The 27,733-nt window shown below is 36.5% G+C and overlaps 1 protein-coding gene across 4 annotated transcripts in view; it reads right to left on the reverse strand.

Moving 5' to 3' along the window:
• LOC136026239 (NADH dehydrogenase [ubiquinone] 1 alpha subcomplex subunit 10, mitochondrial-like) overlaps positions 1-22,404 on the reverse strand; it is a 49,480-nt gene extending 27,076 nt beyond the window's left edge. For 2 of the 4 annotated variants that reach the window (XM_065702593.1, XM_065702596.1), the window contains exons 1-4: positions 22,330-22,397; positions 5,284-5,855; positions 4,204-4,290; positions 772-973 (exon numbers count right to left, since the gene is read on the reverse strand). In XM_065702593.1, coding sequence (XP_065558665.1) covers positions 772-973; positions 4,204-4,290; positions 5,284-5,806 — 812 coding nt within the window. In that variant the 5' untranslated portion in view covers positions 5,807-5,855; positions 22,330-22,397. Of the gene's footprint in view, positions 1-771; positions 974-4,203; positions 4,291-5,283; positions 5,856-22,173 lie in introns of all 4 variants that reach the window. The other 2 variants (XM_065702595.1, XM_065702594.1) reach the window with 2 other exon arrangements.
• Positions 22,405-27,733: the final 5,329 nt, after the last annotated feature.

Genomic DNA, 27,733 nt, shown 5'->3' on the forward strand with positions numbered 1-27,733 from the left:
ATGAAGTTTCGTCTACATGATTTATGGCCAAATTTAATCTAAATAATTTTCAAAAATTATGGTATAGATGTATGAGCAGTCCACCACATAAGGAGACATGTTAAGAAAAACATTTCTTGCTTCATGACATGGACAATAGTCTTAGTTAATATATTTTCCAGCAGGAGAATTTTTATTTTCACTTCTTTCCTTGTTCTTCCCAGTATTTCTGAGAAATTCATAAATTTCTTAGAACTTATTTACTAACAGAGTATATACCCCCACCCCCCTAATGTGCAAGTATATACCCAGAATTAAATTCTGAATCTAAATATAACCTTCATTTACATCACAAATGAACTTTACTACCACCCCTAAATATATCCAAATCAGGGTATATATTTGCAAATCATGGGGGTGGGGGTGAATTTCATTTGTGAGACAAAGGAAGGTTATATTTAGACTCAGAATGCAATTCTTGGTATATATTTGCACATTAGGTGGGTGGGGGTTATATACTCTGTAAATATATAGTTTCTAAGAAACACATGAATTTCATAGGAAAACTGGAAAAACAAGGAAAGAAATAAAGAAAAAGGTTCTCCCGCCGCAAAATATATTAAATAGAATAATTGTGCATATTATGAAGTAAGAATTGTTTTCTTAACATGTTTCCTTATGTGGTGGACTGCTTATACATATATATACCAGAATTATTTTAAAAGATAGAACAAATTAATCAGGAAAATAGCGTTACAAAAAAAAAGGTCAAATTTATAAAAATAAACCCACCTGATCTCTGGCAGATAGCCATACTTGTATCTATTGTTCAAGGTTTCCAAAAATTTAGTAGCCAGAGCGGGTGGTATTTGACCATGTTTTTCCTTTATTCGCTTCTCTATTTCGTTGACTGGTGAATCCAAATAAACAATCAAATGAGGGTGGAGAATTTCACAATGAGTGCTCAAAATCATAATCTTATACCATTCCTCGACTGAAAAAGAGAACTAAAAATGTAATTTATTCATAGGGATCGGAGCTCTTACAATATAAATGAACTGAAAAATCGGGTTGATTGGATAGGGTAGTGTCAAGTCAGCTGTGACGTCATTTGGATGATGTTGTGATTCATTCTTGAATAAAAATATTCATTAGTTTTTTACAGCCAAATCAAATTCCAAAATTTAGACGGCAGTCCACCCTTTTTACCATCATTTGACTGAAAGCCTGAATTAAAAATAAAATCTAATTTATACTTGGTTTATTCACAGATGAGCAGTTTTGCTACATTCGCCCTCTAATTAACGAATTTTGCTAGAAAGCTCCACTCTATTCGATTCTTTGGATGAGAAAGAGATTAAAGATGAAAGTTTTTTTCTTTGGCCATTTGTACATGATTGGTTACTTTACGGTTGCCCTTCAATTCATAGCCCTTTAATTATGAATTTTGCTCAAAATCTTAATTTTAAGCCAATCCCCCACTGAAAAGAATTAAATTCCTCGACTGAAAAGAATTTAATTCCTCGACTAAAAAGAATTAAATTCCTCGAATGAGAATTAAAGATGAAATTGAACTTATTCTTGGACCATTTGACATGATCACCTATTATACAGTCGCCTTCTAGTTCATAGCCCTTCAGTTTTGCACAAAATATTCATTTTTTAAAGCTTCCTCGGCTGGAAAAGAGAATTAACGATTAAGTATTCTTTGTTTGTGAACCGTTTACACATGGGAAGTCACTTTGCGGTTGCCCTTCAATTCATGAATTTTACTAAAAATCTTAATTTTATACAATTCCTCGGTTGAAAAAGTGAATTAAAAATGCAATATTTTTTACTCCTAGACAATTTTTAAACGAGCAGTTACTTTACGGTTGGTCTTCAATTCATGAATTTAGCTCAATAGCTTGATTTTATATTTGGGCCATTCGTACAAGATCATTAACTTTAAGGTTGTCCTCTGAGCTTACTGATGTAACCATGAGTGAATTCCGAGAATCGTACAGCTAAAGAGCCCGATCGCAATTCCACACAAAATTCAGGCAGAATATATATACATTTATTTATTTCCCCCAACATACAAGGGTATAAAACACAAGTAAATAGAATAAAAATGCTCCAACAAATCAAACAGAGCAGTAATTTATAGGAGAGAAAAATAGATACAAACAACACAATCTTCAATAATATTTAGTTTTGCTTGTTGCTTGTTTACTTTGTTTGCTTATATTATTTTTTGTTTATATTATATTATTTGTTTGCTTATATTATTTTGCCTATATTATTTTTGTCATATTTTGTTGGTTTTTTCATTTGTTTGTTGTACTTAGATTGTTTTATTTCATTTATCCGATGCTTTGAGTCTTGACCATCTTGATATGTTCGAACCTAGCTGCATTTTTAGAACATACAGCCACAGGGAAACAGAGGAAATACTTGCTCAATATTTTCAGGTTCAAAATTTTCATTCTTTTCACTGATTTCCTTTTAAAACCAGCCATATTTTAGAAAGGCATTGTGATTTTTCCCTCTAGAAATATGGAATAATGTTATTTGCTAACAAAAAAGTCGCAGAAGCAAACCAATGAAATTAGAAAACTATTTTATGGAAGGGGCGCCCACTTTTCGTCACCTTCTTACAACTCAGAATGTCATGTGTGCCGCATAATTCCAGCATGCGTTTCACAGTCCCCGCAGACCTGGACATACTTCCAAAAAGCTTGGCACACGCTACCTGGTGAACGTGATTTCTTAAAAGTCGGTGACCCTCATTTTTTTTTTTTTTACCACGAACGAAATATATACTTTTCCCTTCGATAGAGCATCGAAGTTCCTAGCTAACTTGGGTTCTAGAAGCCAGTCACCAGAGGTGGTTTTATGGGGGAGACAGAGAGGGTAATTGCACCGGGTGCAGAATTTAGGGGTGCTAAATTTCAAATAAATAATGTAACGGTTACAATCACTTTGTAATTTTTTAAATTGTATCTTAATTAAAATAAAGTAGAGGGCGCAGTTAGTGAAATTTTGTTAACAAATGAAAATTTTGCTAAAATTTGGCCGGAAAATTTTTTGGAAGAAAGGACATAATCAAGATTTTGCCCCGGGTGCAAGAGAGGCCAGAACCGCCAATTGCCAATCATTCTTAGTTATTTGCTATTACCCTCATCATTAAGTGATTAAATAACGAAAAGCCTAAGATGACCAAATAATCAGACAAAATGATAACAAAATATATAGCAAACAGAAGATATAAACACAGAGCCACAAAAAGAATAAATACGATAAGAAACTATGCACATAAAAATTAAAACTTGCAACCAAAAAGACTTCATCGCAGCACCTAGCCACTTGAAGCAAAAACTAATAACAAATGTTAATTAAACAACTACATTAAACAATTAAACTATTAAATATAACTACAAAAACAACTACAATTAAAACTATTAATTAAAAAACAATTAAACTATTAATTAAGCAACTACAACCGTTAGATTCCTTCCTCCAGTCCAGTCAATATAAAATAAGTAATAGCAATAAGTAGGGGGAGGGGGTTAAAGCGGACCCGTCCCTACCAAGAACTTCGGCCAGCTGCTAAAGCCAAAAACTGTTCGTGAAATTACGGCACTAAGCCTCACAGCTTTTTAGATTCTACCAAAATACACGCTCTTGCGCGGCAAAAAAACCCGCGAGTCATTAAAATCCACCCCTAATCCATAGAATTTTCGACAGTATTCCCCCTTCCTCACTTACAATTATACTAGCAACATCAATCCTGTACTTTAGCACAAAAATTCTAACAACGATCAATCATCATTAGTGACAAACGTTCGAGACAACACCCTGTGTTGCCCCTATTTTGTATATATATGTTATAGAGGAGTTTATAGACAATTGAATTCCAGCGTTCGAAAAAGATCCAAACTCATAAATATTCTGAAAGACAAAATTGATAAAAAAGGAAAAAAAAAATAAAAAGCAACATAATGCACGAAAAGTAAATAAACAAACAAAGTCATACTAAATATTTAATGAAATGAGATACTAAATGAAATGTATGAGCACCATTACTAAATGAAATGTATAAATACCGTTACTAAAAGAGCAGAATGTATGATGAACAGAAAAACCAGCCTCTTTTTGATTATCGATCTTGCAGTAGATCTATTCTATACAGGGGCATAAATTGGAGGAAAAGGGAATTTGTCTCCTATAATCTTTACTTACCTTGCTTGCTGATATACCCACATTCAATCATAGCTTCTGTAAATGCGACATCACTGTATGGATTCTGTTCCAAAATCACTCCTTGACCTGAAATTTCACAGACATAAAACAAAATAGAATAAATGGATAAAAATAGTAAACAAAGGTAAGTTATACAATAGATTTAAAAGGAAAACAAACACGAGCAATTTCACAGAAAAGCAAGATTTGAAAAACCTTAAAAAAAAAATCTTTTGCCCATAACCTTCGATTCAACAGTTAACATCCCCCTACCCTACTCCCCACAAAAAAAAAACTTTTCCTGAAGGCTCAATATCCTCCTGCCAAAAATGTTCAATGGTTTTCGTACAAATATTTAACTTGTTTTTTCAATCTCTTCAGCTTTCGCAATCACTTTCTATTTACAATCAACCTTAGCAGCGTTAATTCAAAAGACTAAACATCTAAACATCTATTTAAGGAAAAAATTTGAATTATTCTTTTGAAACAAGAAGGGAAATAAAAACCGAAATTCAACGAGAAAAAAATTTACGACGATCTTCTAGGGATGTCTTTATTTAAAAAAAAAAAAATACAGAAAAATCGCTGCTCCTTCCCATATTTTCGTGATGGGTGCCCTTGCAACCAACACTAGCTCAGAGACAACAAAGACATTTCCACCGATATTGCCAGCTAGTAAGTACTGCATGTAGAATCCAAAGTTGCACAGGAGCTGGATACGAGTTTTTTTTAAAAGATTTTGAACTTCAGTTCCAGTGCCATTGGACCCGTATGAGTTTAAAAGAATTAATCCGTCATTTGATACTAGCATGTGCTGATTTTTCCATTTATCATTTTATTACAATACTACATGATCTATGGCTTAATAATAAATTTTATTGTTTTATTATTTTTATTTATTATAGCTTTGATATTTACCTATTATTTATTTTTATAACTTTTTTTCCTATTTTAACTCTCCACTACCTCCACCCCTTTTCACAGTCAGTTTGCTCAAATTCCTGGGAGGAACGTCTGGGCCTATCTTATGATCACCCCACTCTTTTATCCAAGTATCCTTCAAAACTGTTTAATACTTACCTGTGCTTAACAGATGAGTCACAGCATTTGCATACTGCATAAACCGCAGCTTATAAATTTCAACTTGCAACCTCCCATTATGTTTATTCTTGGGGTCCTTCAGAAAATCATTTACATCCCAAGGGTAGACATTTCCAGGCAAAACATCCCTATAATTTCGAATGTCATCTCCATTGGGCTGTTTATAAATTTCATCCATTGACACTGCAGGGTAATACTTCATATCAAGTTCCTCAGCAAGGCCAGCAGCCAGCTTAGATTTGCCAGCATGAGGCATCCCTTCAACACAAATGATAGCTGAATTTTCATCAAATCTGTCACGGCAGTCATCATAAAGACCATGGATGTAGGGGTAAAAATTTTTCTTTTCGTAAGGAAAGGGTGCTGGTTTGTCAACTTTTTCTCGTAGGGTTTTGCCACATATTCCTCTGCTGGAAATGTAAATTCCAATAGCGTGACAATTAGCGTCAACTGAAAGATCAGGAAGGCGGAGGACTCCTAAAGCTCTTCTAATGACATTCATTGTAGTAATTTGGAAGAAACTCACAGGCTTCAATTCCCAAGCCTTAGCTCTGTAAAAAAAGAAGTTGAAATATCATTGTGATTATTAAATCAAACTGAAACTCAATTTGATGGGAAGGAGGAAAGGAAAACAAGATGAAAAACAAGGAAAATTGGGAAGGAGATTAAAAAGAAAAAATTATACGCAAATTGATTCTCTGAAAGAAAAAATTTCACTGAAAGTACAAAAGTTGATTTTTATTTTATTTTTTTTAAATAGAAAACAAATTTTGAGATAATACAACATTTTATAAGCGTATTTTACAGCTAATCGGTAACTAAAATAAGCTTGAATAGGTCTCCACACAAAAAATTCAACTAGGTAAACATCAGCAAACACATATGCAGTTCAATCCCTAAAAACTTAATTAAAAAATTCGACCTAGAAAATTCAGACAATAGATATATATTTGCACATGCAAAGAGTGCTTGGTTTTCTCTATAACTGATCCAAACAATTGTACAAACTGCAGCCTTTTATGTGCTATTTCCATCTCGACCCCCCACCCAAGATATTCTTTGTTCTCCTCTACCAAAAGGATGAGGTATATGTTCATCCATGAACAAAGACACAATCAATCCACTTAGCATTCAACTTGGCATAATCATGCTAAACTCAATTAAAGCGAAATATACGTAAACAAAACTCAGCCCAGCAAAAAACCTATGTAAAAATATCTGCCCAAACAAAACTCAAATTTTAAGCATTAAAATTGACCTTGTTTCAGGATGTATGATTCTTAGGTTAGAATCTGATTAAGGTTTCATTTTTGTCCCTTTCACGAGTTGCATTAAACTGGGACTCAACACTGAAGATGATTGACTTGGCCCAAACTTCCTTGGACTGAGCCAACACAGACTGAGTCCCTTCTTTCATTTATTAGGTTCAAAAAGCGCAACCTGGGTATTCAATCAGGGTATTCAATTGTGCTTAAGCTGTCGTTTTTAAGGAATAAATATAACCGAAGTTAGTAAAATGTTCAACTTTAGCATAAAGAACAGAGAGTTGAGGAGGGGGCAGCCATCCTCACATACAGAATAATATTTGTTTGTTTTAAGTTCTAATGTTGCTCCTTACTTTCAATTGATTTTTTTTTTCGATTTACTTCCATTTGTTTCAATATCATACCCCAGGATTACCATTAATACAAAGAGGGCTACAACTCTCTCAAACAGAGCTCTTTAAATGAAAAAGCAAATTCTGCACAGCAATGCTTTGAGGGAACAGCCATCTCTGTTGCTTTTCTTCTAACCACAGATTTCTTTGTCTATTATTTTCATTCAGGAATCATTGTGATGCTTGTTGCTGCATGTCTTCTAGCTTCAAGTCTCGTTGTGCTTCATTTTCCTACTTCATTACCTCAGACATCTTTCCATGACATCTAAGATCAGATTGTCTTGCGCAATGTTTTCCTTAGCAATTCAATGTGATTTTGCTGTCTCTTGTTCTATGTCATTTCCTTTAGCTGTTCAGTCATTTGTCATCTTGTGTAATTTTGCATGCGCCATAGTCTATGGTTTTTGTGTTATAGTCAGGTCAGAGATACTAAGAACAATACAATGACTCTGGGGGAAAAAACGATACAACGTATGCTTATGAAATGTATATAAATATGACATCATTTACATTTTTTTTTCAAAATTAAGGCTCTAAATAAATTTTCTCAAACTCGTGACCTATCTAGATCATTTATTATGGCCAGAAAATTTCAGAGTGCCCATTAAAAAAAAATAAGATGCTGTTTCCAAGAAAAAAACCATCAATAAATACGTAAATACATACACAGCTGCTTTTTCAAAGAGAGTATATGTACAGAACTGTTCATAGAAGGAGGGGTGGGGTTATGATGGATGGGGGTTTATTGCATATATTATAATCAGAACTTTGTTTTTTGGAGTTTGGGTTCCTATTGATTAGGGTTGTTAATATGAAGTGTTTAACTAAGGGCTCTTATAAATGTGAAGGAGGCTACTACTGCCTCCTTCAACTCCCCTACCCCTTGTGAAATTTTCTGACAGTGGTTGCAATACCCTACCCCACTGCGTGTTTAAGCATGCAAAGATTATCTTTTATGTTACACAGAAAAAAATTGTCTACAATAAGAAGGGTGCTATCACATTACAGCCCCCTTACTACAAGCATATCCTGAAAATCCCCGGAATCAAGGAAGATAATTAATAAACCTTTATCCCTCCCCCAAAAAACTCCTTTTATATTCTTATGAAGGCTCACAGAGAGGTAGGAGTGCTGGGCATAAAAGTGCACTTGTTGAGTTGCAAGCAAAACCCTCCCACGTATGCAAAGACAAACCAGCCCTCTTTTAGAAGGACTGCTGTACAATTATACACTACAATAGATATTTTTACTAAGTCTTATACGAATCAACTTGATTAAAATGAAGCTTTCTAAAAACTCATTTTATAGTTTGTTGATTTTAAATGCATTAGCAATCACCAAATTATCACTTGATGGGTTTTTGGCATTCTTTAGGCTGAAATGGTTGTTTGGCCCCACAAAATACTATTAAACTACTTTCATCCTAGCTATATTGTGTTGAAAACTGCGATTTTACCTACACAAATTTACTACTGCTAAACTACTAACAACTCACTGCAGCACCAAGCCACCTGAGGCCAACAACACTACACAGGCCTCTTCTATCCCAATCTCTTCAATGCCTCCCTCTTTACAGCCTGCCAGGAAGTTCCAATTTCTCTTAAATTTTTCCTTATGACATCCTCACATTATAGCATTCCAAGTTGCAATTTTCATATTCTTTAAATCATTAAAATTATTTTGGCCCCAGGCAAAGCCATAGTCCTAGAAACAGTGCAGGAAGAGGACTAGCACATCTTCTCGAGTTTACACAAACTATTTAAATATTTAACCCAGGTCTTCCAAAACGAAAATTGGGTGTGATTCTGGGCCCATCTTGGTCACAATATGGTTTTGTACACTTTGTAATACTCTTCTATCTTTAGAGTCAAAATCCTGCACAGACAATCTCAAGCCTATTACCTCTAACTCATTACACATTAATGCCTAAAATATTATGTGGTACTTGTATATTATAGTGGCTATGTTAAGTTCTTTATCCATTGATGCACTATAGAACTGGTTTCTTTATTAGTTTCTTTCAGATTAGCATAAGACAAACAAAGCCAAGTGACAGAATAGATGAGAAATATATGATTTGGCTATATATTTGCAAATTAGGGAGAGGGGGGGTAAAGCATTTGGACAGTGTGAAGTTAGAAAACAATTCTCATTTCATAATATGAAGAATAATTGTACCTAACACATTTTATTTTCAGATTTTCGAAGATAACCAACTAGAATTAGATAAATTCCAACTAGACTTCTACCATATTATATTTTTCATCATATTTTGTGATATTTCACCAGGATTAGTCAGAGAAATAGGTTCTACTTAGATGATGAACTTAACATGGATGCTGTAACATATAAGTACTTATTATGTTACTACAGGGAGGCAACTCGGTAGAAAAATTAAATAGAAAGAGATACGTCAGCCCAAAACAAAGCAAACCAAGAACAAGAGCTAAGAGCTCATATGGCACTTGTGACGAGGCGAGAAGAGCTAAGAGCCAAGAGATCATATGGTATGAGCTCTAACAAAATTCTATGAATCAATAAATGGATTTAAAAAGGAAAATAAGAGGCTTGATGCCGGTCAAGATTTAAAATAAGAGCTCTGAGTCACAAAGTCCTTCTAAATATCAAAATTTATTAAGATCCGATCACCCACTCGTAAGTTATAAATACCTAATTTTTTCTAATTTTTCCTCTCCCTCTTGCCCCCCAGATGGTCGAATCTGGGAAAACGACTTTATCAAGTCAAATTGTGCAGCTCCCTGACATGCCTACCAATTTTCATCGCCCTAGCACGTCCAGAAGCACCGAACTCGCCAAATCACTGAACCCTCCCCCCAACTCCCCCAAAGAGAGCGATTCCAGTACGATTCTGTCAATCACGTATCAAGGACATTTGTTTATTCTATCCACCAAGCTTCATCCCGATTCCTCCACTCCAAGTGTTTTTCCAAGATTTCCCCCTCCAACTCCCCCCAATGTCAAAAGATCTGGTCGGGATTTGAAATAAGAGCTCTGAGACATGAATTCCTTCTAAAAATCAAATTTCATTACGATCCGATCATCTATTCGTAAGATAAAAATACCCCAATTGTCATGTTTTCCAAGAATTCCGGTTTCCCCCTCCAACTCCCCCGAATGTCACAGGATCTGGTCGGAATTTGAAATTAGAACTTTAAAGCACAAGATCCTTCTAAATATCAAATTTCATTAAGATCTGGTCACCCTTTCGTAAGTTACAAATACCTCAATTTTCAAAATACCCCCCACCCCAATTCCAAGAAAAAGAGAGCAGATCCGGTCCAGTTATGTCAGTCACGTATCTTAGACAGTTTTCTATTCTTTCCATCCAGTTTCATCCTGATCTCACCGTTTTAAGTATTTTCTAAGATTTCCGGTCCCCTCAACTGCTCCCCCCCCCCAATTACGCTTGATCCGGTTGAGATTTAAAATAAGATATCTGAGTTACGAGGTCCTTCTAAATATGAAGTTTCATGAAGATCCGATCACTCCTTCGTAAGTTAAAATACGTCATTTTTTCTTATTTTTCAGAATTACCCCCCCCCCCCCAAATTGAGCGGATCCGTTCCAATTATGTAAATCACGTATGCAAGACTTCTGCTTATTTTTCCAACCAAGTTTCATCCCAATCCCTCCAATCTAAGCGTTTTCCATCATTTTAGGTTTCCCCACCCCAAACTTCCCCCAATGTCACCAGATCTGGTCAGGATTTAAAATAAGAGCTTTGAGACACGATATTCTTCTAAATATCAAATTTCATGGAGATCCAATCACCCGTTCGTAAGTTAAAATACCTCATTTTTTCTAATTTTTCAGAACTAACCGCCGCCCCTCCCCCCAACTACCCCAAAGAGAGCGGATCCGTTCTGGTTATAAAATAAGAGCTCTAAGACACGATATCCTTCTAAACATCAAATTTCATTGAGATCCGATCACCCATTCATAAGTTGAAAATACCTCATTTTTTCTAATTTTTAAGAATTACTCCCCCCCCCCCAACTACCCCAAAGAGAGCGAATCAGTTCCGATTATGTCAATCATGTATCTGGGACTTGCGCTTATTTTTCCCATCAAGTTTCATCCCGATCCCTCCACTCTAAGTGTTTTCCAAGATTTTAGGTTTTCCCCCTCCAACTCCCCCCAATGTCATCCGATCCGGTCGGGATTTAAAATCAGAGCTCTGAGACACAATATCATTCCAAACATCAAATTTCATTAAGATCCAATCACCCACTCATAAGTTAAAAATACTTCATTTTTTCTATTTTTTCCGAATTAACCGGCCCCCACTCCTCCCAGATGTTCAAATCGGGAAAACGACTATTTTTAATTTAATCTGGTCCGGTCCCTGATACGCTTGCCAAATTTCATCGTCCTAGCTTACCTGGAAGTACCTAAAGTAGCAAAACCGGGACTTTAGGTTTCCACCCTCCAATTCCCCCCAATGTCATCAGATCCGGTCGGGATTTAAAATAAGAGCTCTGAGACACAATATCATTCCAAATATCAAATTTCATTAAGATCCAATCACCCACTCATAAGTTAAAAATACTTCATTTTTTCTATTTTTTGCGAATTAACCGGCCCCCTACTCCCCTCCAGATGGTCAAATCGGGAAAACGACTATTTCTAATTTAATCTGGCCCGGTCCCTGATACGCTTGCCAAATTTCATCGTCCTAGCTTACCTGGAAGTACCTAAAGTAGCAAAACCGGGACCGACAGACAGACAGACAGACCGACAGAATTGGCGATTGCTATATGTCACTTGGTTAATACCAAGTGCCATAAAAATCATTCACTAATCAGAATCCAGTGCAAATATGGTGTTTTTTAATAGACTATAATTTCCTCAATGGACACTACTCCTCAAGGTTATCATGTAGTGCATTAGCCATCACCTTGCTCAGCATGAAGTTAAGATGTTTAGTAAATATATTAACTAGGATTATTGTGCATATTATGAAGTAAGAACTGCCTTCTTAACATGTCTCCTTATGTGGTGGACTACTCATACATCTATACAATGCTACCTAGGGATAGAGTCAAGCTCCACTTTCTAGATCTCTACCATCACCAGAAATTTCCTGAATTAGTATGCCTGAAAAATAGCCAACCACTAAATATTTAATAAACTTTAATTTTTTTAACTTTACTACTTTTTATGATGGCAAAAGGCCTCTATCTAGAATTGTTCCTTTTTTCCAAATTGGCTCTATTTGTTGCTATGATCCAACTGTTGATGAGAAACAACCACATAAAAGAATAGAAAGCCTATAAAATCAGTACAAGTGTGTATATAGACTAGGGCTACATCTGGTCCCATTAGGACAGGACTAGGATCCAAATGTGGTAGCAGTGATTATTATAAACCTATGTGAAAAAAACATTGTGTAGCCTAGGTTAGAAAATCTATCAGTAGGCTATATTTCTCTTTCTCCAATTGTATTTCTGTCCTATAATATACCTTCACCAGATACTTGTCAATAACAGTGATATGTCTATTATGATGGGCTTCAGGCTGGATCAGGCTAGCCTACTCATTACCTAGGCTAGTCTTTGGGTTACCTACATAAGACAATATAGAATTTTTTTCTTTATATCTGGGCAATAAAATATTGTCATTTACTCTTATATAGAACGCAGTATAAAGTTAAACAGAAGACAATATCATGCTTTCTCCAATTATCTAGAATGATAAAAAGTCATACAAATGACTTTTTATACCTTTCAGTAATACACAGCAAACATCAATAAAGTCCTACAGATGACTTTTTATACATCATACTTTTATAGAGCAAACATGAATAAAGTCATACAAATGACTTTTTATACCTTGTTTGTTTGTAATTATATATTTATATTTCAAGAGAAAAGATGATTATTACTTACATATTTTTGGAAATTCAGCTGAGGCCAACAATGGCCCCCTGATGTGAAGATGCCCTTTTCACTGTAAAGAAGTTTGCACAAACGAACTTCATAAGCACAATAGTTTCCAAAAACAAGTAGTAGAAAACATTGAAAATATCTAATTTAGGCTGTATATTTTCACATTAGGGGGGTTTGGCACAAAGTATAGCAGAGCTGTGTCATTTCCCCTCGGTATGTAGGTTAAGTGGAAGGTCACTTGTACCTGATGCTGTCTCTACTGTTTTTAGTTGGATAGAAAAGAAATCTAAAGAATTATCCCAGAATTGACATTGAATTTGTCAAAGCTTGGAGGTTTATCCCTTCTGTCTGTTTAGAGAAAACAGATACATAATTGAAGCTCTGTTCATTTCTGTCTTAAGGGTGACCTATATTTATGACATTTCATTCATAGGGAGTAAAAGGGTACTTTTCTTTATTCATGTGTCTTGTTTATTTTCTACAGGATTTTTTTTTCAAATAGGTGTACATTTCTTACAAATTGCTTATTAATACCAGAGGTTCAATTACAAAGTCTTGACCTAATTTGGAATCCCTGGTCTCAAAATTACATTTGAATTTGTTGAAGCTAGGCAACATAGACCTCCAGTCGGTTTAAAAAAAATGAATGAACATAATTAAGTTTTAGTTCATTAAAACTCTAGGGCCATGCTTTCTCTAATTAATCAGAATGATAAAATCATGCATATGACTTTTTATGTCTCATTCTCTTATAGAGAAAACATAAATAAAGTCATACAGATGATTTTTTATACCTCTCACTATTATAAAGCAAACATGAATAAAGTCATACATATGACTTTTTATACATCATAATATTATAATGTAACATGAATAAAGCAATACAGATGACATTTTACACCCTATATAAACATTATAGAGCAAACATTATACAGATGACATTTTATTTACTTATTTATTAATACCAAATATGGTGAGCTTTTAAACTTGTTGCACTAATCATAATAAAAAGAAGTTATGAAAATGCTGACGACATAATACATGCATACAAATCTATGAAAAATAACAACTACAACTAACACTGACAAATAATACTATAAATGATTAAATTGATTGAAATGATTTTTTTTAATGATTAAATGATTGAATTGAATTAAAAATGATTTATAAATGATTTACTATGGAAATATGTTTCTGCTAATTTTGTTTTGAATGTGTTTATATTATCTGTTACAAATGTTTCAGGTGGAAGGTCATTCCAAGGCTTCCACACCCTGCTGTAAAATGAATGTTGGCCTATTTTCCTTTTTGAAAGCAAGGGGTAAAATTTATGTGGGTGATAATAGGTACTGTTATTGTCATTAAATGTGAAGATTGAAGGTAAAGATGAAGATGAAGGTAAAAAGATTGAAAGGAAAAATTGAATATCCAGCAAGATGGTAATGAACTTTGTTCTACTTTGCAGAAGTAACAGACAACCCTACACTTATTTTCATTGACGAATCCAGGTCTTTTTGAAGCAATGAAGCTTCATCTGAATTTGTCAAGGAGCAGTAAAGCTTTAAATCATCTGTGAACATTTTAACTGTGGAATGGTGGACAACAAGAGGCAAGTCATTGATGAAAAGGCAGAAAAGTACCAGACCAAGACAACTACCTTGTGGAGCATCACTTAAAACCATCTCAGCAGAGGACAAAGCATCACCTACAATTGCTTGCTGTGTCCTGCCTGTTAGATAATCATCAATCCAATTCAACATTCTGGCACCAAGATGATATACCTCACACTTTGAAGTAAAAGCAGAATGGAAATTTTTTCAAACACCTTAGAAAATCTATATAAATGCAATCAAACATAAGACCTTTGTCTGCCATTCTATGGAAGTCAGTAACTACTTCCAAAAGCTGTGTATTACCCATGAAATTTTTTTATGGAAACCATGTTGAGATGGATGCTAAAGAAGATTTGATTTAAAATAATTTTGTATTCTTTTGACAATTAGTTTTTCCATAATTCTGGAAAAAATTGATGTGTTTAATATTGGTCTACAGTTTTTAAATTTGGTTTGAAAATCCACAAATGTCTGGTGATTTATTTGTGTGAAGATGCTTCAGGACCTCAAAAACTTGTTGATAATTAAAATCAGAATCATTGAAATATATTGTGAAATTGGTAGAGAAAACAGGATCAGTAGAAGTTTCACTGTGGGGTTGTGTAAAAACAGATGAAAAAAGTTTATTAAAATGTTCAGCTTTTTCATTATCATTGTCTATATTTGTCTTTGTTTCTGGGTCAGTGAATGAAGTTGAGGATGGGGACTGTGAAGTTTGTTTTTTTCTTATATATTTCCAAAAAGCTTTTTGTGCAACTTTGAGCTGATACAATGACAGAAGTTCAAGTGACTCATGATTTTACCCAAGAACCCAAGTTGCTCTATTTCTTGCTCTTTTATATCTTATCCATGGCTCAGTGCTTCTCATTTTAATATGCTCATACCACTGATTTTTTTTTTTTTTTTTCTCTAATAGCTTGTAGAATGTCTTGAGGAAGACTTTAAGAACATTTTTACAGAACTGGCTATTAACAACAGTTGGAATAAACTCGTCTTGACCCACTAACAACACTTCATGAATCAGCTCAAATACCTCATTAACAGTGTATTTATTTTCCTTCAACTATTTCATGATATGTAATGATAAATCAAAATTATACTTAAGAATCTACTTTTGAGGAGTAGACTCATCACCTGAACATTTTAACAACAGTGTGATCACTTCTTCCTAATAGAGGTAGGAATTCAATATTTCTAACATCATCAGGAGATTTTGTTATTACCAAGTCAAGGACAGAAGGAGTTAAATCATCCTGAAATCATATAGGCTCCTGAATGTGTTGGCATAGGTATGAGTCCTGCAATTTTTGAAGGAAATGACTCATTTCCTATAGTTACATGCTCAAATGATTGATCAGAAAGGGAGGTTATTTGAGTTTTCCAATCAATGGAAGGTAGGTTAAAATCACCCACCACTAATTCCCTTGAATTAACCATTGGAAATTTGTGAAGGCACCATAATAAATTTGCATTATTGCTTGGAGATAGCTCATTAACATTTGAACTTCTATACACTACAACAATTCTAATACTATTTGTAGACCTAGGAAATTTTACATCAATCACCTTACCTTAATCACTAAACATTCATTAATACTCAGAGCTTACCTTACCTTAGACCTTAGTTCCTCCTGTGCCGCCAGAGGCACCCAGGGCATCCAAAAAGAGCCGCCAGTCGTCCCTCATATGTGCTGCTGCCCATACGTCTTCCCCCTGGGGTTGGACTATCGCATTGATGTGTTTTAGGTCCCACTGGTACATACGACGAAGTGTATTCTTCGGCTTCCCTCTTCTTCGGGTTCCCTCTGGTTGCCACTCCAGTACAGTTCTGGGGAGTCTATCTCCCGCCATACGGATAACATGCCCCAGGTAGCGCCATCTTCGTTGGCGTACAACATCTGTTACCAGGGGCTGGCGCGAGATAGACCAAACAGTCTGGTTGGTTATGTGGTCTCTCCAGTTAATGTTCAGTATTCTGCGAAGACAGTTGTTCTCGAAGGCAAGAATCCTCTTTTCTTGGTGTTGGTTTAGTTTCCAACATTCACAGCTACAAAGGAGGGCGGAGATGACGTTACTGTTGAACAGCCTCATTTTCAGTTTCAGGGAGTACTTTTTTGATCGCCACACTGGCTTTAGTTGATTAAAAGCTCCACTGGCTTGTCCAATCCTAGACTGCACCTCCTTTTAGCTGGATCCAGTTCGTTTGACTGTACTTCCAAGGTATCTAAAATCCACTACCTGCTCTACCGTATTGTCCCCGCACTTTAAGCCCAGTGGTGAGTCGCTTGTTGCCATGCTTTTTGTTTTGTCCGAGTTGATCTTTAGTCCCAAAAGACTCGCTTTCTCTCGGATTACTTCGAGAAGATCCTGGAGCCTTTCCTTGTTTGCTTCCATCAGGGTGATGTCGTCAGCGAAATCAAGATCTGCTAGTTGTTTGTTGTCGCAGATTTGGATACCAAACCCCGTGCAGTCTCGGAGCACATAATCGATTACAAGGACAAAAAGCAAGGGGGAGAGGACACACCCCTGTTTGACACCGGACATGATATGGAAATACCTTGTATTTCCTTCGTGGGTCCGAATGCAGCACTCGGTGTTTTCATATAGGGCAATGATCAAGGATACAAGTTTTTCTGGAATGCTGTAATATCGGAGGATATTCCACAGCGAATCTTGGTGTATTGAATCGAAGGCTTTTTCGAAATCCACAAAGACAAGGTACATCTTTTGCCTCCATTCATTGCATTCCTCGATCATCATGCATAGGACATATATAAGGTCAGAGCAGGAGCGGGATGGGCGGAAGCCATGTTGCTTGTCTTGCAAGTGCTTATCTAAGGCTGTCTGGATGCGATGAAGGATTATCTGTGAGAATAATTTCCCTGGGATAGAAAGGAGACTGATGCCCCTCCAGTTATCGCAATTTGCTGCATCTCCTTTCTTAAAAAGCTTGATGAGTGTGCTTTTTCTCCATTCTTTGGGGACTTTCTCTGATTTCCATATACATGCAAAGAACGTGATCCACACAGTTATGCAAGCGCCTAAAGAGGCTTTAATCATTTCTGCTGATATCCTGTCGCTTCCTGGTGCTCTGCTGTTCTTCAGTTTGCAAGCGGCTTGTACCAGTTCTTCGGTTGACGGTTCTTCTGTATTGATTTGAAGTTCCAGGAAAGGGGTTGTGGGGATATCTGCTGTGTTTGGAGGACTAGGTTGGTTGAGAACTTTCTCGAAGTGTTGGGCCCAAACTTCAGAGATTTCATTGGGGGCTGTGACTGTCTTCCCGTTTCCGTCTTTTACTGGTCCATTTAGGTTGCGACGTTTCCCGATGATTTCATTGGTGATTTTATAGACGGCTCTGGAATCGCCGCGCTTGGCCGCTTCTTCTGCCATAGCTGCCTTTTGTTCTAGAAAGTTCGGTTTATCTCCCCTTGCACTCTTTTTCACCAGCTTGTCTTGGTATCGATACAGCTGGTTACTCAAGACTGTGTTGCTGTTATCTCCATCATTTAGAAGACGTTGTTTTAGTTTCCGACGCTCTTCGATAAGGGTCCATGTCTTATCGGATAACCACTCGTCTTTGGGTCTTTTTTTGTGCCCAATTGTTTCTATTGCTGTCTGGTTGTAGGCTTCTTTTAGGGTGGCCCAGGTTGTCTCCACAGTGGCTTCTCTATCCAAATCTAGGGCTAATCCAAATCCAAATACTCAGAGCTAAGGGATCATTTACTTTTGATGAACTTAGGCAACAAATGAACATAAACAAAAATTCCATTTTAATAGTTAGTATTCACTAATAAAGTATAACCTTCAGCATGTTGAAAATATGCTTCTGGCTGTGCAAAATTCTTAGGCAAAGATACAGTAACAAAAACAACATAAAGCTTATACACTGACATCAATGCCTGTAATTCTTCAACTTTAATTGATAAAGTATCTGCATTGGTGTAAAGCACAAGGAAAGTATTGTTCCATAACTGCTTCCCAAGGGATTTGCAAGCTACTTTCACCTCAAAAAGAGTTGATTTTAACAAGTTCTAGACCACCCTTTCCTTCTCTATTTTTCCAACCTGATTTTCCTGTAGCCACTTTTTGGTTAAGTTCCTCTCTTAGAGCATTATTCCTTTTCTTTTGAGCAAGCTCCAGTTTTCTGCAATCATGAGAAAAATTAAACGTCAGGTATGAGGATTTTATGCTGTTTAGGTTGTGAATAAAGAAGCAGCATCATGTTGTATGGGGCTATGGAAAAAGAGTTTGATAAGACAACATTTTCCATTATTCAATCTTCTCAAACAAACTGGAAATGAAAATTTGACAGGGCAGTTCTGCCAAATTACTTGATACAAGAGCTTTAAATCAACCTCATTTTCACTCTTCTTAGTAGTACAGTTTAGATGTTCTTGAAGTCTGAATACAGCTAAATTTGTCTGCTTCATGACCAAATCTTCCAGTTTATCATTGGCTGTTTCATTGCTATTTATTTCATTTTTCAACTTTTCACTAAGGTTATCAAATTCAACTTTGAGCAATGTAGGAGCATGCTTCTCTACATCCTCAAAAGAACATTTGGTAGATACTTCTTTTTCTATCTTTCTTAATAGATTACTTACTGATTTTAGTAGCTTTTCAAATTTATCTTGGAGCTTTGTTTTGATTGTTGAAAATGAACACCTAATTTGGCTCTTTATTATGTCTTTTATCTCACTGGGTGTTATTCCTTGGGTTCCAGAGCCCTTTAACTTACAAATAGGACAATGCCAGTGACCCAGGACAACATGTCATCTTGTTAAACAGATCATACTCCAACTTGCTCATTTCAATGCACAGCCATGCATCACACATATTACATGAAAGGGCACAACTATCATCTTTTAGCCTTATATTACATCCTTTGCAGCAATCTAGATCTTTTCTTGGTCATTGTCTCTGATGTTTGCTGCTCATTTCAGATTTACACCAGACTACTACATTGCTTTTTGACAATATGATAAATCTGCTCAGGCATGGAATTCAAAATTTGTTACAAGTGTGCTTCCACTGGAATAAAATTGTTACTGTCAAGATAAGTAGCACTAAATGTAATCGGAAATTTATACCTTGTATTGTTATAGAGCAAACATGAATGAAGTACTAAAAATGACTTTTTATATAATTTGAATTATTTAGAATCATAAAAAGTCGCACAGATGACTTTTTCTGCCTCATTCTTTTACCAAGCAAACATAAATAAAGTCACACAGATGACTTTTTATACCTGGTGCTATTATAGAGCAAACATAAATAAAGTCTAACAGATGACTTTATACTATTATAGAGCAAATATGAATAAAGTCCTACAGATGACTTATTATACATTATTCTAATTATTTAAAACCATAAAAGGTCCTACAGATGACTTAATGCCTTGTTCTTTAAAAGAGCAGACATAAATATAATCATACAAATGACTTTGGTAAAATTCTAGTTCAGTGACTTATTGCTATCTTGGAAAGGGGTTAGGTTTTGAAAATGAAACTTTTGGGGATGGGTCTACAGGCTAAAGTGTATCCTGGGAAGGTATTTTAAAGTGCCTCCTCCCCCTGGGAAAGTATTTTAAAGTACCACCTGTACTCCTTCTCCCTCTAGAGTGCCCTGAAGTTCACCTATGTGACAGATACCTATTGAAATTTTGACAAAACAACACTTAATTTTCAGTTACCAGTTGCTTTTCTCTGCCTTTAGTTCTGAAAATGCAATTCCTATTATTTGAGTAGAATTCTGAGCCATATCAATATTTTTTTTTCAAATTTAGGAAATGTATTTGCATATATTTAAAACCTTATAAATTGGGATTGAGCAAAATTGTGAAGCTGAAAACAATTTTGTTGTACTTTATTCAAGTAGAAGATCTATTTTGCAAGGTTTCACTTTTGTAACACACATATTTTTAAAGATCAGAACCCTCTAGAGGGAGAGGGAGTAGGGGTAGGTACTTCAAAATACCTTCCTGGGATATACTTTAGCCTGTAGATCCATCCCTGAAAGTTTCATTTTCCTAACCTAATCCATTTCTGAGATAGCAAGAAGTCACTAAACTAGAATTTTACCATGACTTTATATACCTTACACTATTATAGATCAAACACAAATAAAGTCATACAGATGACTTTTTATACCTCTTAGTATTATAGAATGAATATGAATAAAGTAATATAGATGACATTATATATAGGCATCAAAAACTTACTGACACTGACATGAGATCTACCTTTGGAAAAAAAAACAACAAAAAATAGCAATGCTGTTGTTTTGGAAGAAAAGACATAGGCCTACCTGTTTGACTTTTAATCCTTTCTCTATATAGGAGTGAGATGGTATAATGTCTTCTGTATGACATTTTAATGCATCAGGCCAAAAGGTCATATTTAAGACTTTATTTATATTTGCTCTGTGCAAGAATGAGGCATAAAAAGTCATCTGAAAAAGTTTGTTTATGCTGCTGTATAATGAAATGGCACATAAAAAGCCATCTGTTTGATTCTTTGCTGTTTTTTCTAGGCCTATATATAACTGGGGCTGTATAATGTCTTCTGTTTGAAATTTTAGTACATCATATATGTTTAAGGAGAGAACCAAAAAGCCATCTGTCAGACTTTAATTATACTGCTTTATAATAGAATAATATATTAAAGAACCACCTGTATGACTTTATTTAGGTTGCTCTATAAATGATATCATATAGGCTAGGGCTATAATTAACCATCTGTATGAATTTTTATAGTTTTCTCTATGCACCAGTAGGGTAATATAGTCTAATCCCTTCTGTATGACATTTTAGTGAATCATATATATTCAAGGAGAAAACCAAAAAGTCATCAGAATATCTTTATTTGGGTAAAATTCTAATTAATTGACTTCTTGCTATCTTGGAAAGGGTTTAGGTTAGGAAAATGAAACTTTCAAGGATGGGTATAAAGGCTGAAGCATGTCCCAGGATGGTATTTTAAAGTACCCACCTCTACTCCTTCTCCCTCTAGAGGGGCCTTGAAATTTGCCTACATGATAGGTCTATTACCTATTGAAATTTTGACAAAGCAACATTTTACCTTAATTTTTAGTTACTAGTTGCCTTTTCTCTGCCTTTAGTTTGAAAATGTAATTCCTGTCATTTGAGTAGAATTTTGAGTCATATCAATGTTTTCTTTCAAAATTTAGAAAATGTATTTTCATATCTTTAAAACCTTATAAAATGGAATTGAGCAAAGTTATGAAGCTGAAAACAATTTTGTTGTACTTCAATTAAGCAGAAGATCTATTTTGCAAGGTTTCACTTTTATAACACACATATTTTTAAAGGTTGTCAAAGGTCAGGGCCCTCTAGAGGGAGAAGGAGTGGAGGTAGTTGCTTCAAAATACCTTCCCAGGACATACTTTAGTCTGTAAGATTCATCCCTGAAAGTTTCATTTTCCTAAACTAAACCCTTTTTGAGATAGCAAGAAGTCAATTAAAAAGAATTTTACCCTTTATTTGTACTTCTCTACAATAATTTGATGATAAAGAAGCAATACAAATGACTTTGTATCATTCTCCATGTATAGAGGAAACACAAAATTGTCTTTTGTTTTGACTTAACAATGCCTTCTAAATAAGATTAAATGACAATATGTGTCGCTTAGGGCATAAAAGATCAATGAATAATAGTCAAATGTTGCTCACCCTAAACTACTCAGTGGGCCTATGAAAGCCAGTGAGTTAAAAGCCTTATTGAAAGGTTATTTAACCATGATATGAAATAAATTGGACCAAAGTTTTGAACTGTTTTTAATAAAAGTTATGAGGAGCTATTGCAGTCCCTTGCCGCTGAAAACATACCAGTATTAAAATATTTTACATGAAAATATATGGATCTGCTATTTCTTCTCTGAAAATGTCAACGAACAAATTGATATTCAGATTCATTGATCAAAATAATTTTCGTACTACTGGGGCACGAATTCGACCAGTGAAAAGTAAAATTGGCATTTATTTTTCTCAGGCAAAACAGTCACACACAAAGAACATGATAAAATACAGCACTTTTTACATTAAATTGATTAATTTTTCTTTTTCCTTATGATATGGTCGAAGGACTTCAAATGTCTGCATCGACCTCTTCTTCCTGTTGGCGAACGGGCCTCCAAAAATGTTTTCATCACGATGTTTCAATTTCAGAATTTGTATGAGGGCATACGGGCTGCGTACAGTCCTTTCACCCCTTTGACTAAAAAATTATACTAGCAAATCCTTCTTTGTTATCTTCTCCTCCCTTCTGCTTGGTTTGTGGGAAGTGTGAGTGTTAAGCTGCCTATCCCCAGCAGTTTAAGGCCTAAAGGCCGGCTGGTACCAACACGGCTCTTCCTACTCACTCTCGCTGTCTTCTGAACAGTAGATCTTCATCAATAATCCAACTCATTTGCCATTGTCTTTTTCATGGTGAAAATGGGGTTGAGTCACAAGGTAACGTTAATACCTTTTAGAAACTCCAAAATCTCCGAGAAAATAAGATTTGTAGAACTCTTTGATAATGGATTTTTTAAGTGCAGTGCTTCTACAGTAGGCTGCAATCCTTGATCTCTTATCTTAGCTTAGAGCTTTCTTCTTTTTGGAAAAAGGTCTTGACAATCCAATAGATTTACCAATTCCATTTGGTAAAATCTAAGTGATAAAACTAAAAACTTGGAGTTGGAAAGAAGGCTTTGTTTTTATGATATATTCTGGATTTCATCAAATCGGCAGAAATACAATTATATTCACAAATTTAACGAGCTATCATGATAAAAGGACTTCCAGCAGAAAAAGGTTAAAGTTTGGCAAATAGGAGAGAAACGACTATTCTTGTACATAACATAAATAAACTAATGAACACACAATAACCACAAAGGGATTTACAGTGGGTCTGCAAATTTTTTACCAGAGGCACTTTATAGGGGAGAGGTGGTCGTGTAAATTTCAGAGTGGTCTCATTCCATTAAAATTAGACAGTTCTATTGTCCTTTTTAATAGTCAAAAGTGATCAGAAGGCGAATAAACCCCAAGTCCCCCTTTGCTCAAATGTATCCGATCACGATTTGAGATAGCGATTTTGTTCAAAATAGTCCAAAAATCAGATAACAAAGACTGTGGGCTTAACATAATCCCCAAAGAGCTTAGGGCAGACGTTATAAGTTATTATCCAGGGAAAATTAAAGTTTTATTGTAGTTCTAACTCCACTTTTAAGAGTCCAAAGTGATGGAAAGGCAACTATCCCCCTTCCTCATTCTAAACTCTCTTTTCCCCAAATGCATCCAATCAATACTTTGAGGAAATCATTTTGTTCAAAATAGTTCAAAGAACGTATAACAATGCCTCTGGGTTTGACAAGACCTCCCAGAAGTTCTAGTTGTGGCCACCTTCTAATGGTACCCCTCAGTGCACCAGGCTTTTAGTGAGTAGTGGGAGGAGGGCATTTTAGTCTGGGGGTGTCCTTATGCTGGAACTGGTGACGGAGCCCCAGAGCCCTATAGGTCAAATCCTTAACCCGGAGCCAGGGATGGAGTAGGGTAATGGAGACGATCCTAAGCCTGGAGCCAGAAGTGGTGGAGGGCAACAGAGAAAATCATAAGCCTAAAGCCAAAAATAGTGGATGGTGACAGAGATACGGGGGAAGGGCGGAAATATCAGTAACGTGGGGAATAGTACGTGTTTTGGAAGAATGTCGAACGCTCCCTTCTGTATCCCGGCCACAAGCATCTTTGAACTGACGTCCTGCCTTGGGGTCAGTCCTACCCTTATAACCTCGTATAAGGGCCTGGTACAACCAAGTTAAGCCACATCCAATTTTTTTTTCTCTTTTACCATTTTTGGCCATTAAAGCTGTGAATGAGGAACACGGCTGAGGGATAGAATTATGAAGATGGACGCAAGTCACGAAAGGGATTAAACCGTAGCGAAGTTCCAAAGGAGGATTAAGCTGAAGGGTCCAGGGGATAAAACCTGGTTTCCCGTGTCTGGGGCTGCAGTTTTGAGAGAGGCCCAGGTCTGCAAGACGTCCCTTGAGCTCGCCACTCAGGTGGCTGTCCCGACAGACGGTAAATAATCTTGTGTGTACCAAATGAGCACTGAATGGCAAACCAGAAAGGACGACTGAGGATGTCGGGAGGGGGGCTCTCCCAAAGCCACACCCTGATTCGGAGAAATACTTTGTTGTGAGTCAGGGCCATGAATTGGTGGTCGGAAACTAAAGTCAAGAAGAAATTTCTTTTATGTGATGGGGGATAGGAATTTAAAAGTAAAATCACGGAGATAGAATCAATACCCGTGAAAGCCATGAGCGTGGAAGAGGAGGAGCTGCTGAAAAGCTACTGTGAATCCTTTTTGACAATCAAGGGCTCCTAGAGCCTCGCTGGAGCTAGAAATTGCAGAGGGCTCTAAGAATTTTGGGGCTGAGATAAGTGCGGACAACACACGTTGCCGCTCTCACCCAGAACAGACTAAGCTTGAATTTAGGGCATATCCAATTAAAAACCAAAACGCCTGTGAGTCAAAGCAAATTCAGTCCCAGATTTTGCGTACAAGTCCAGTAGACACTGTCCGTCACACGTCAACCCAAAATCGTCCCTTAGTTCTATGACCGTCTACTTTAGTTGTGCCCTAGGAACAACATTACTGGTACTTTAATTCCAGTAATAGAGGAGGATCCTCTATAGGAGAACAATTGTGGCAGAGCTTAAGATCTAGATCTGTGGATAACAGCATCTGCAAAGGGCTGCCTCGTCCTTTTTGCGGTACCTGCATGACTGGGGACATTGCAGTCAACTCAATTCCCCCTTGAGGAGTGGCACCCCTCGAGGAAATCATAGCCTAGTAAACGACACAGCATTCGCACGGGATTCTGATTAATGGCTTGGTCTGTTTTGACGGGCATTTTACGCTGAAAAACCTATGCCTGGATTATCTATTTACTATGGGTTGCCTCCCCGTAGTAGAATAATATTTGTGAGCATGAATACATAATAAGTCCGAGGCAATAGGCTTGGGACTGTCCGTGCAGGATTTTGACTTTTATTGATAGAAGAGCATCGTAAAGTGTTCAAAACCATGTTCTGATCAAGACGGGCCCAGGATTGCAAAAAGCATCCATTCGTACTGGAGGACCCAAGGACTTATTGCTGTCCGACTCTAAGCCAGCTTAAGTGCTTTGATGTAGACTTGAGAAGATATATTAATCCCTGTCCCGCACTTGTATCCGGGATCATTGCTTTTCCTGAGACCAGAATAATTCTATTGATTCAAAGAGCGTGAAAATTGGAACTTGGAATGTTATGACGTTAGAATCAGAATCTTAAGAAGAATCTTAAGAAACTTTCAGAAGTTTCAGAATCTTATGTCTCAGGGGTAGGAAGAATGAAATTAAGTAATATAGAATTAGTTTACTCAGGCAGGAAGGATTGTTTGAAGCCGAGGCAGATAGTCCGAGTGAGTGAGAGGCAAATATGACAAAAGTCCATTTTAGGATTGCATAAAAATGATGTCATTTCACTTGTTGATAGATAAGTCTATCATTCATCCGTCCATACGTCATTCCTAGGGATGAACTAAGGTAGATAGTCATAGAACTAAGGGTTGAAAGATTGTATTGATTTTGGGTTGACGCGTGACGAGCAATGTCCACTTGATTGATTGAGACGGAAAAGAGAAAGCAAGATAGAAAAGTTCAAGCCCTGGAAACTTCCTTCCCCATGGAAAATTCCCCCGTGGAAAAATCTCCCTTCTTCACTTTGTTTAACAGTAAAAAAATAAGAGCCAAGAGCTCATATGGCACTTGTGCCATATATGCTCAGAAGAGTCAAGAGCCAAGAGCTTCTTCCCACCAAGTTTCACTACGATATCTCCACTCTAAGTGTTTTCCAAGATTTCTGGGTTCCCCCTCGAACTCCCCCAATGTTACCAGACCCGGTCGGGATTTAAAATAAGTGCTGGACAGTAGTTCCTTCTAAATATCAAATTTCATTAAGATCTAATAACCCATTCGCAAGTTAAAAATAACTCATTTTTTCTAATTTTTCCGAATTAACCGTCCTTCCACTCCCCCCCTAAGATGGTCAAATCGCGGAAGCGACTATTTCTAATTTAATCTGGTCGGGTCCCTGATATGCCTGCCAGCTTTCAGCGATCGCTATATTGATCACGTATCTAGTTTCGGATTTTCTTCATGTAAAAATTGGGGTGGTCCGGGATTCAAATCTGAGACCTATCGCCCCTTAAGACTACAAGACGCACCCTAGACTACAAGGCATGCTTAAGAAGAACAATCATTTGTGTTATCAGCAAATAAAATTCTTCTCAACTATCTTGTTCGCTCGCTCCTCCCCAGATGGTCGAATCGGAGAAGAGACTATTTCTAATTTAACGTAGTCTGGTCTCTGATGCACCTACCAACTTTAATCGTCACAACTTACCTGGAAGTGCCCAAAACTAGAGCGGATCCAGTCCGGTTATGTCAATAACGTATCTAGGACATGTACACATTCTTCCCACGAAGTTTCATCCTGACCTCTACACTTTAAGAGTTTTCCAAGATCTCCGATTTCCCCCTCCAACTTCCTCCAATGTCACTGGATCAGGTCGAGATTTAGCTCTGAGACACGAGGTCCTTCTAAGTTTCAAATTTCATTATGATTCAATCACCCGTTCGTAAGTTAAACACACATCATTTTTTCTAATTTTTCCAAGTTGCCAAATTAGCCCCCCCCCCCAAAAAAAAAAACTCCCAAAGAGAGTTTATCCAGTCAGGTTATGTCAATCACGCATCTAGGACTTGTGTTATTCTTCCCACCAAGCTTCATCCCGATCTCTCCACTCTAAGTGTTTTCCAAGATTCCCAGTCCTCCCAATTCCCCCCAATGAGACTGGGTCCTGTCAGAATTTAAAATAAGAATTAGCCCCCCCCCCCCCAAAAAAAAACTCCCAAAGAGAGTTAATCCAGTCTGGTTATGTCAGTCACACATCTAGGACTTGTGCTTATTCTTCCCATCAAGCTTCATCCCGATCTCTCCACTCTAAGTGTTTTCCAAGATTCTCAGTCCTCCCAATTCTCCCCAATGAGACTGGATCCTGTCAGAATTTAAAATAAGAAGTCCAATTTACGAGGTTATTCTAAATATTAAGTTTCATTAAGATTCGATGACTCGTTCGCAAGTTAAAAACACCTTATTTTTTTCTAATTCTTCCGAATAAACCCCCTTCCCCAACTCCCCG

Source organism: Artemia franciscana, chromosome 4 (assembly GCF_032884065.1).
Source record: "Artemia franciscana chromosome 4, ASM3288406v1, whole genome shotgun sequence".
Classification (NCBI taxonomy): Eukaryota; Metazoa; Arthropoda; class Branchiopoda; order Anostraca; family Artemiidae; genus Artemia; species Artemia franciscana.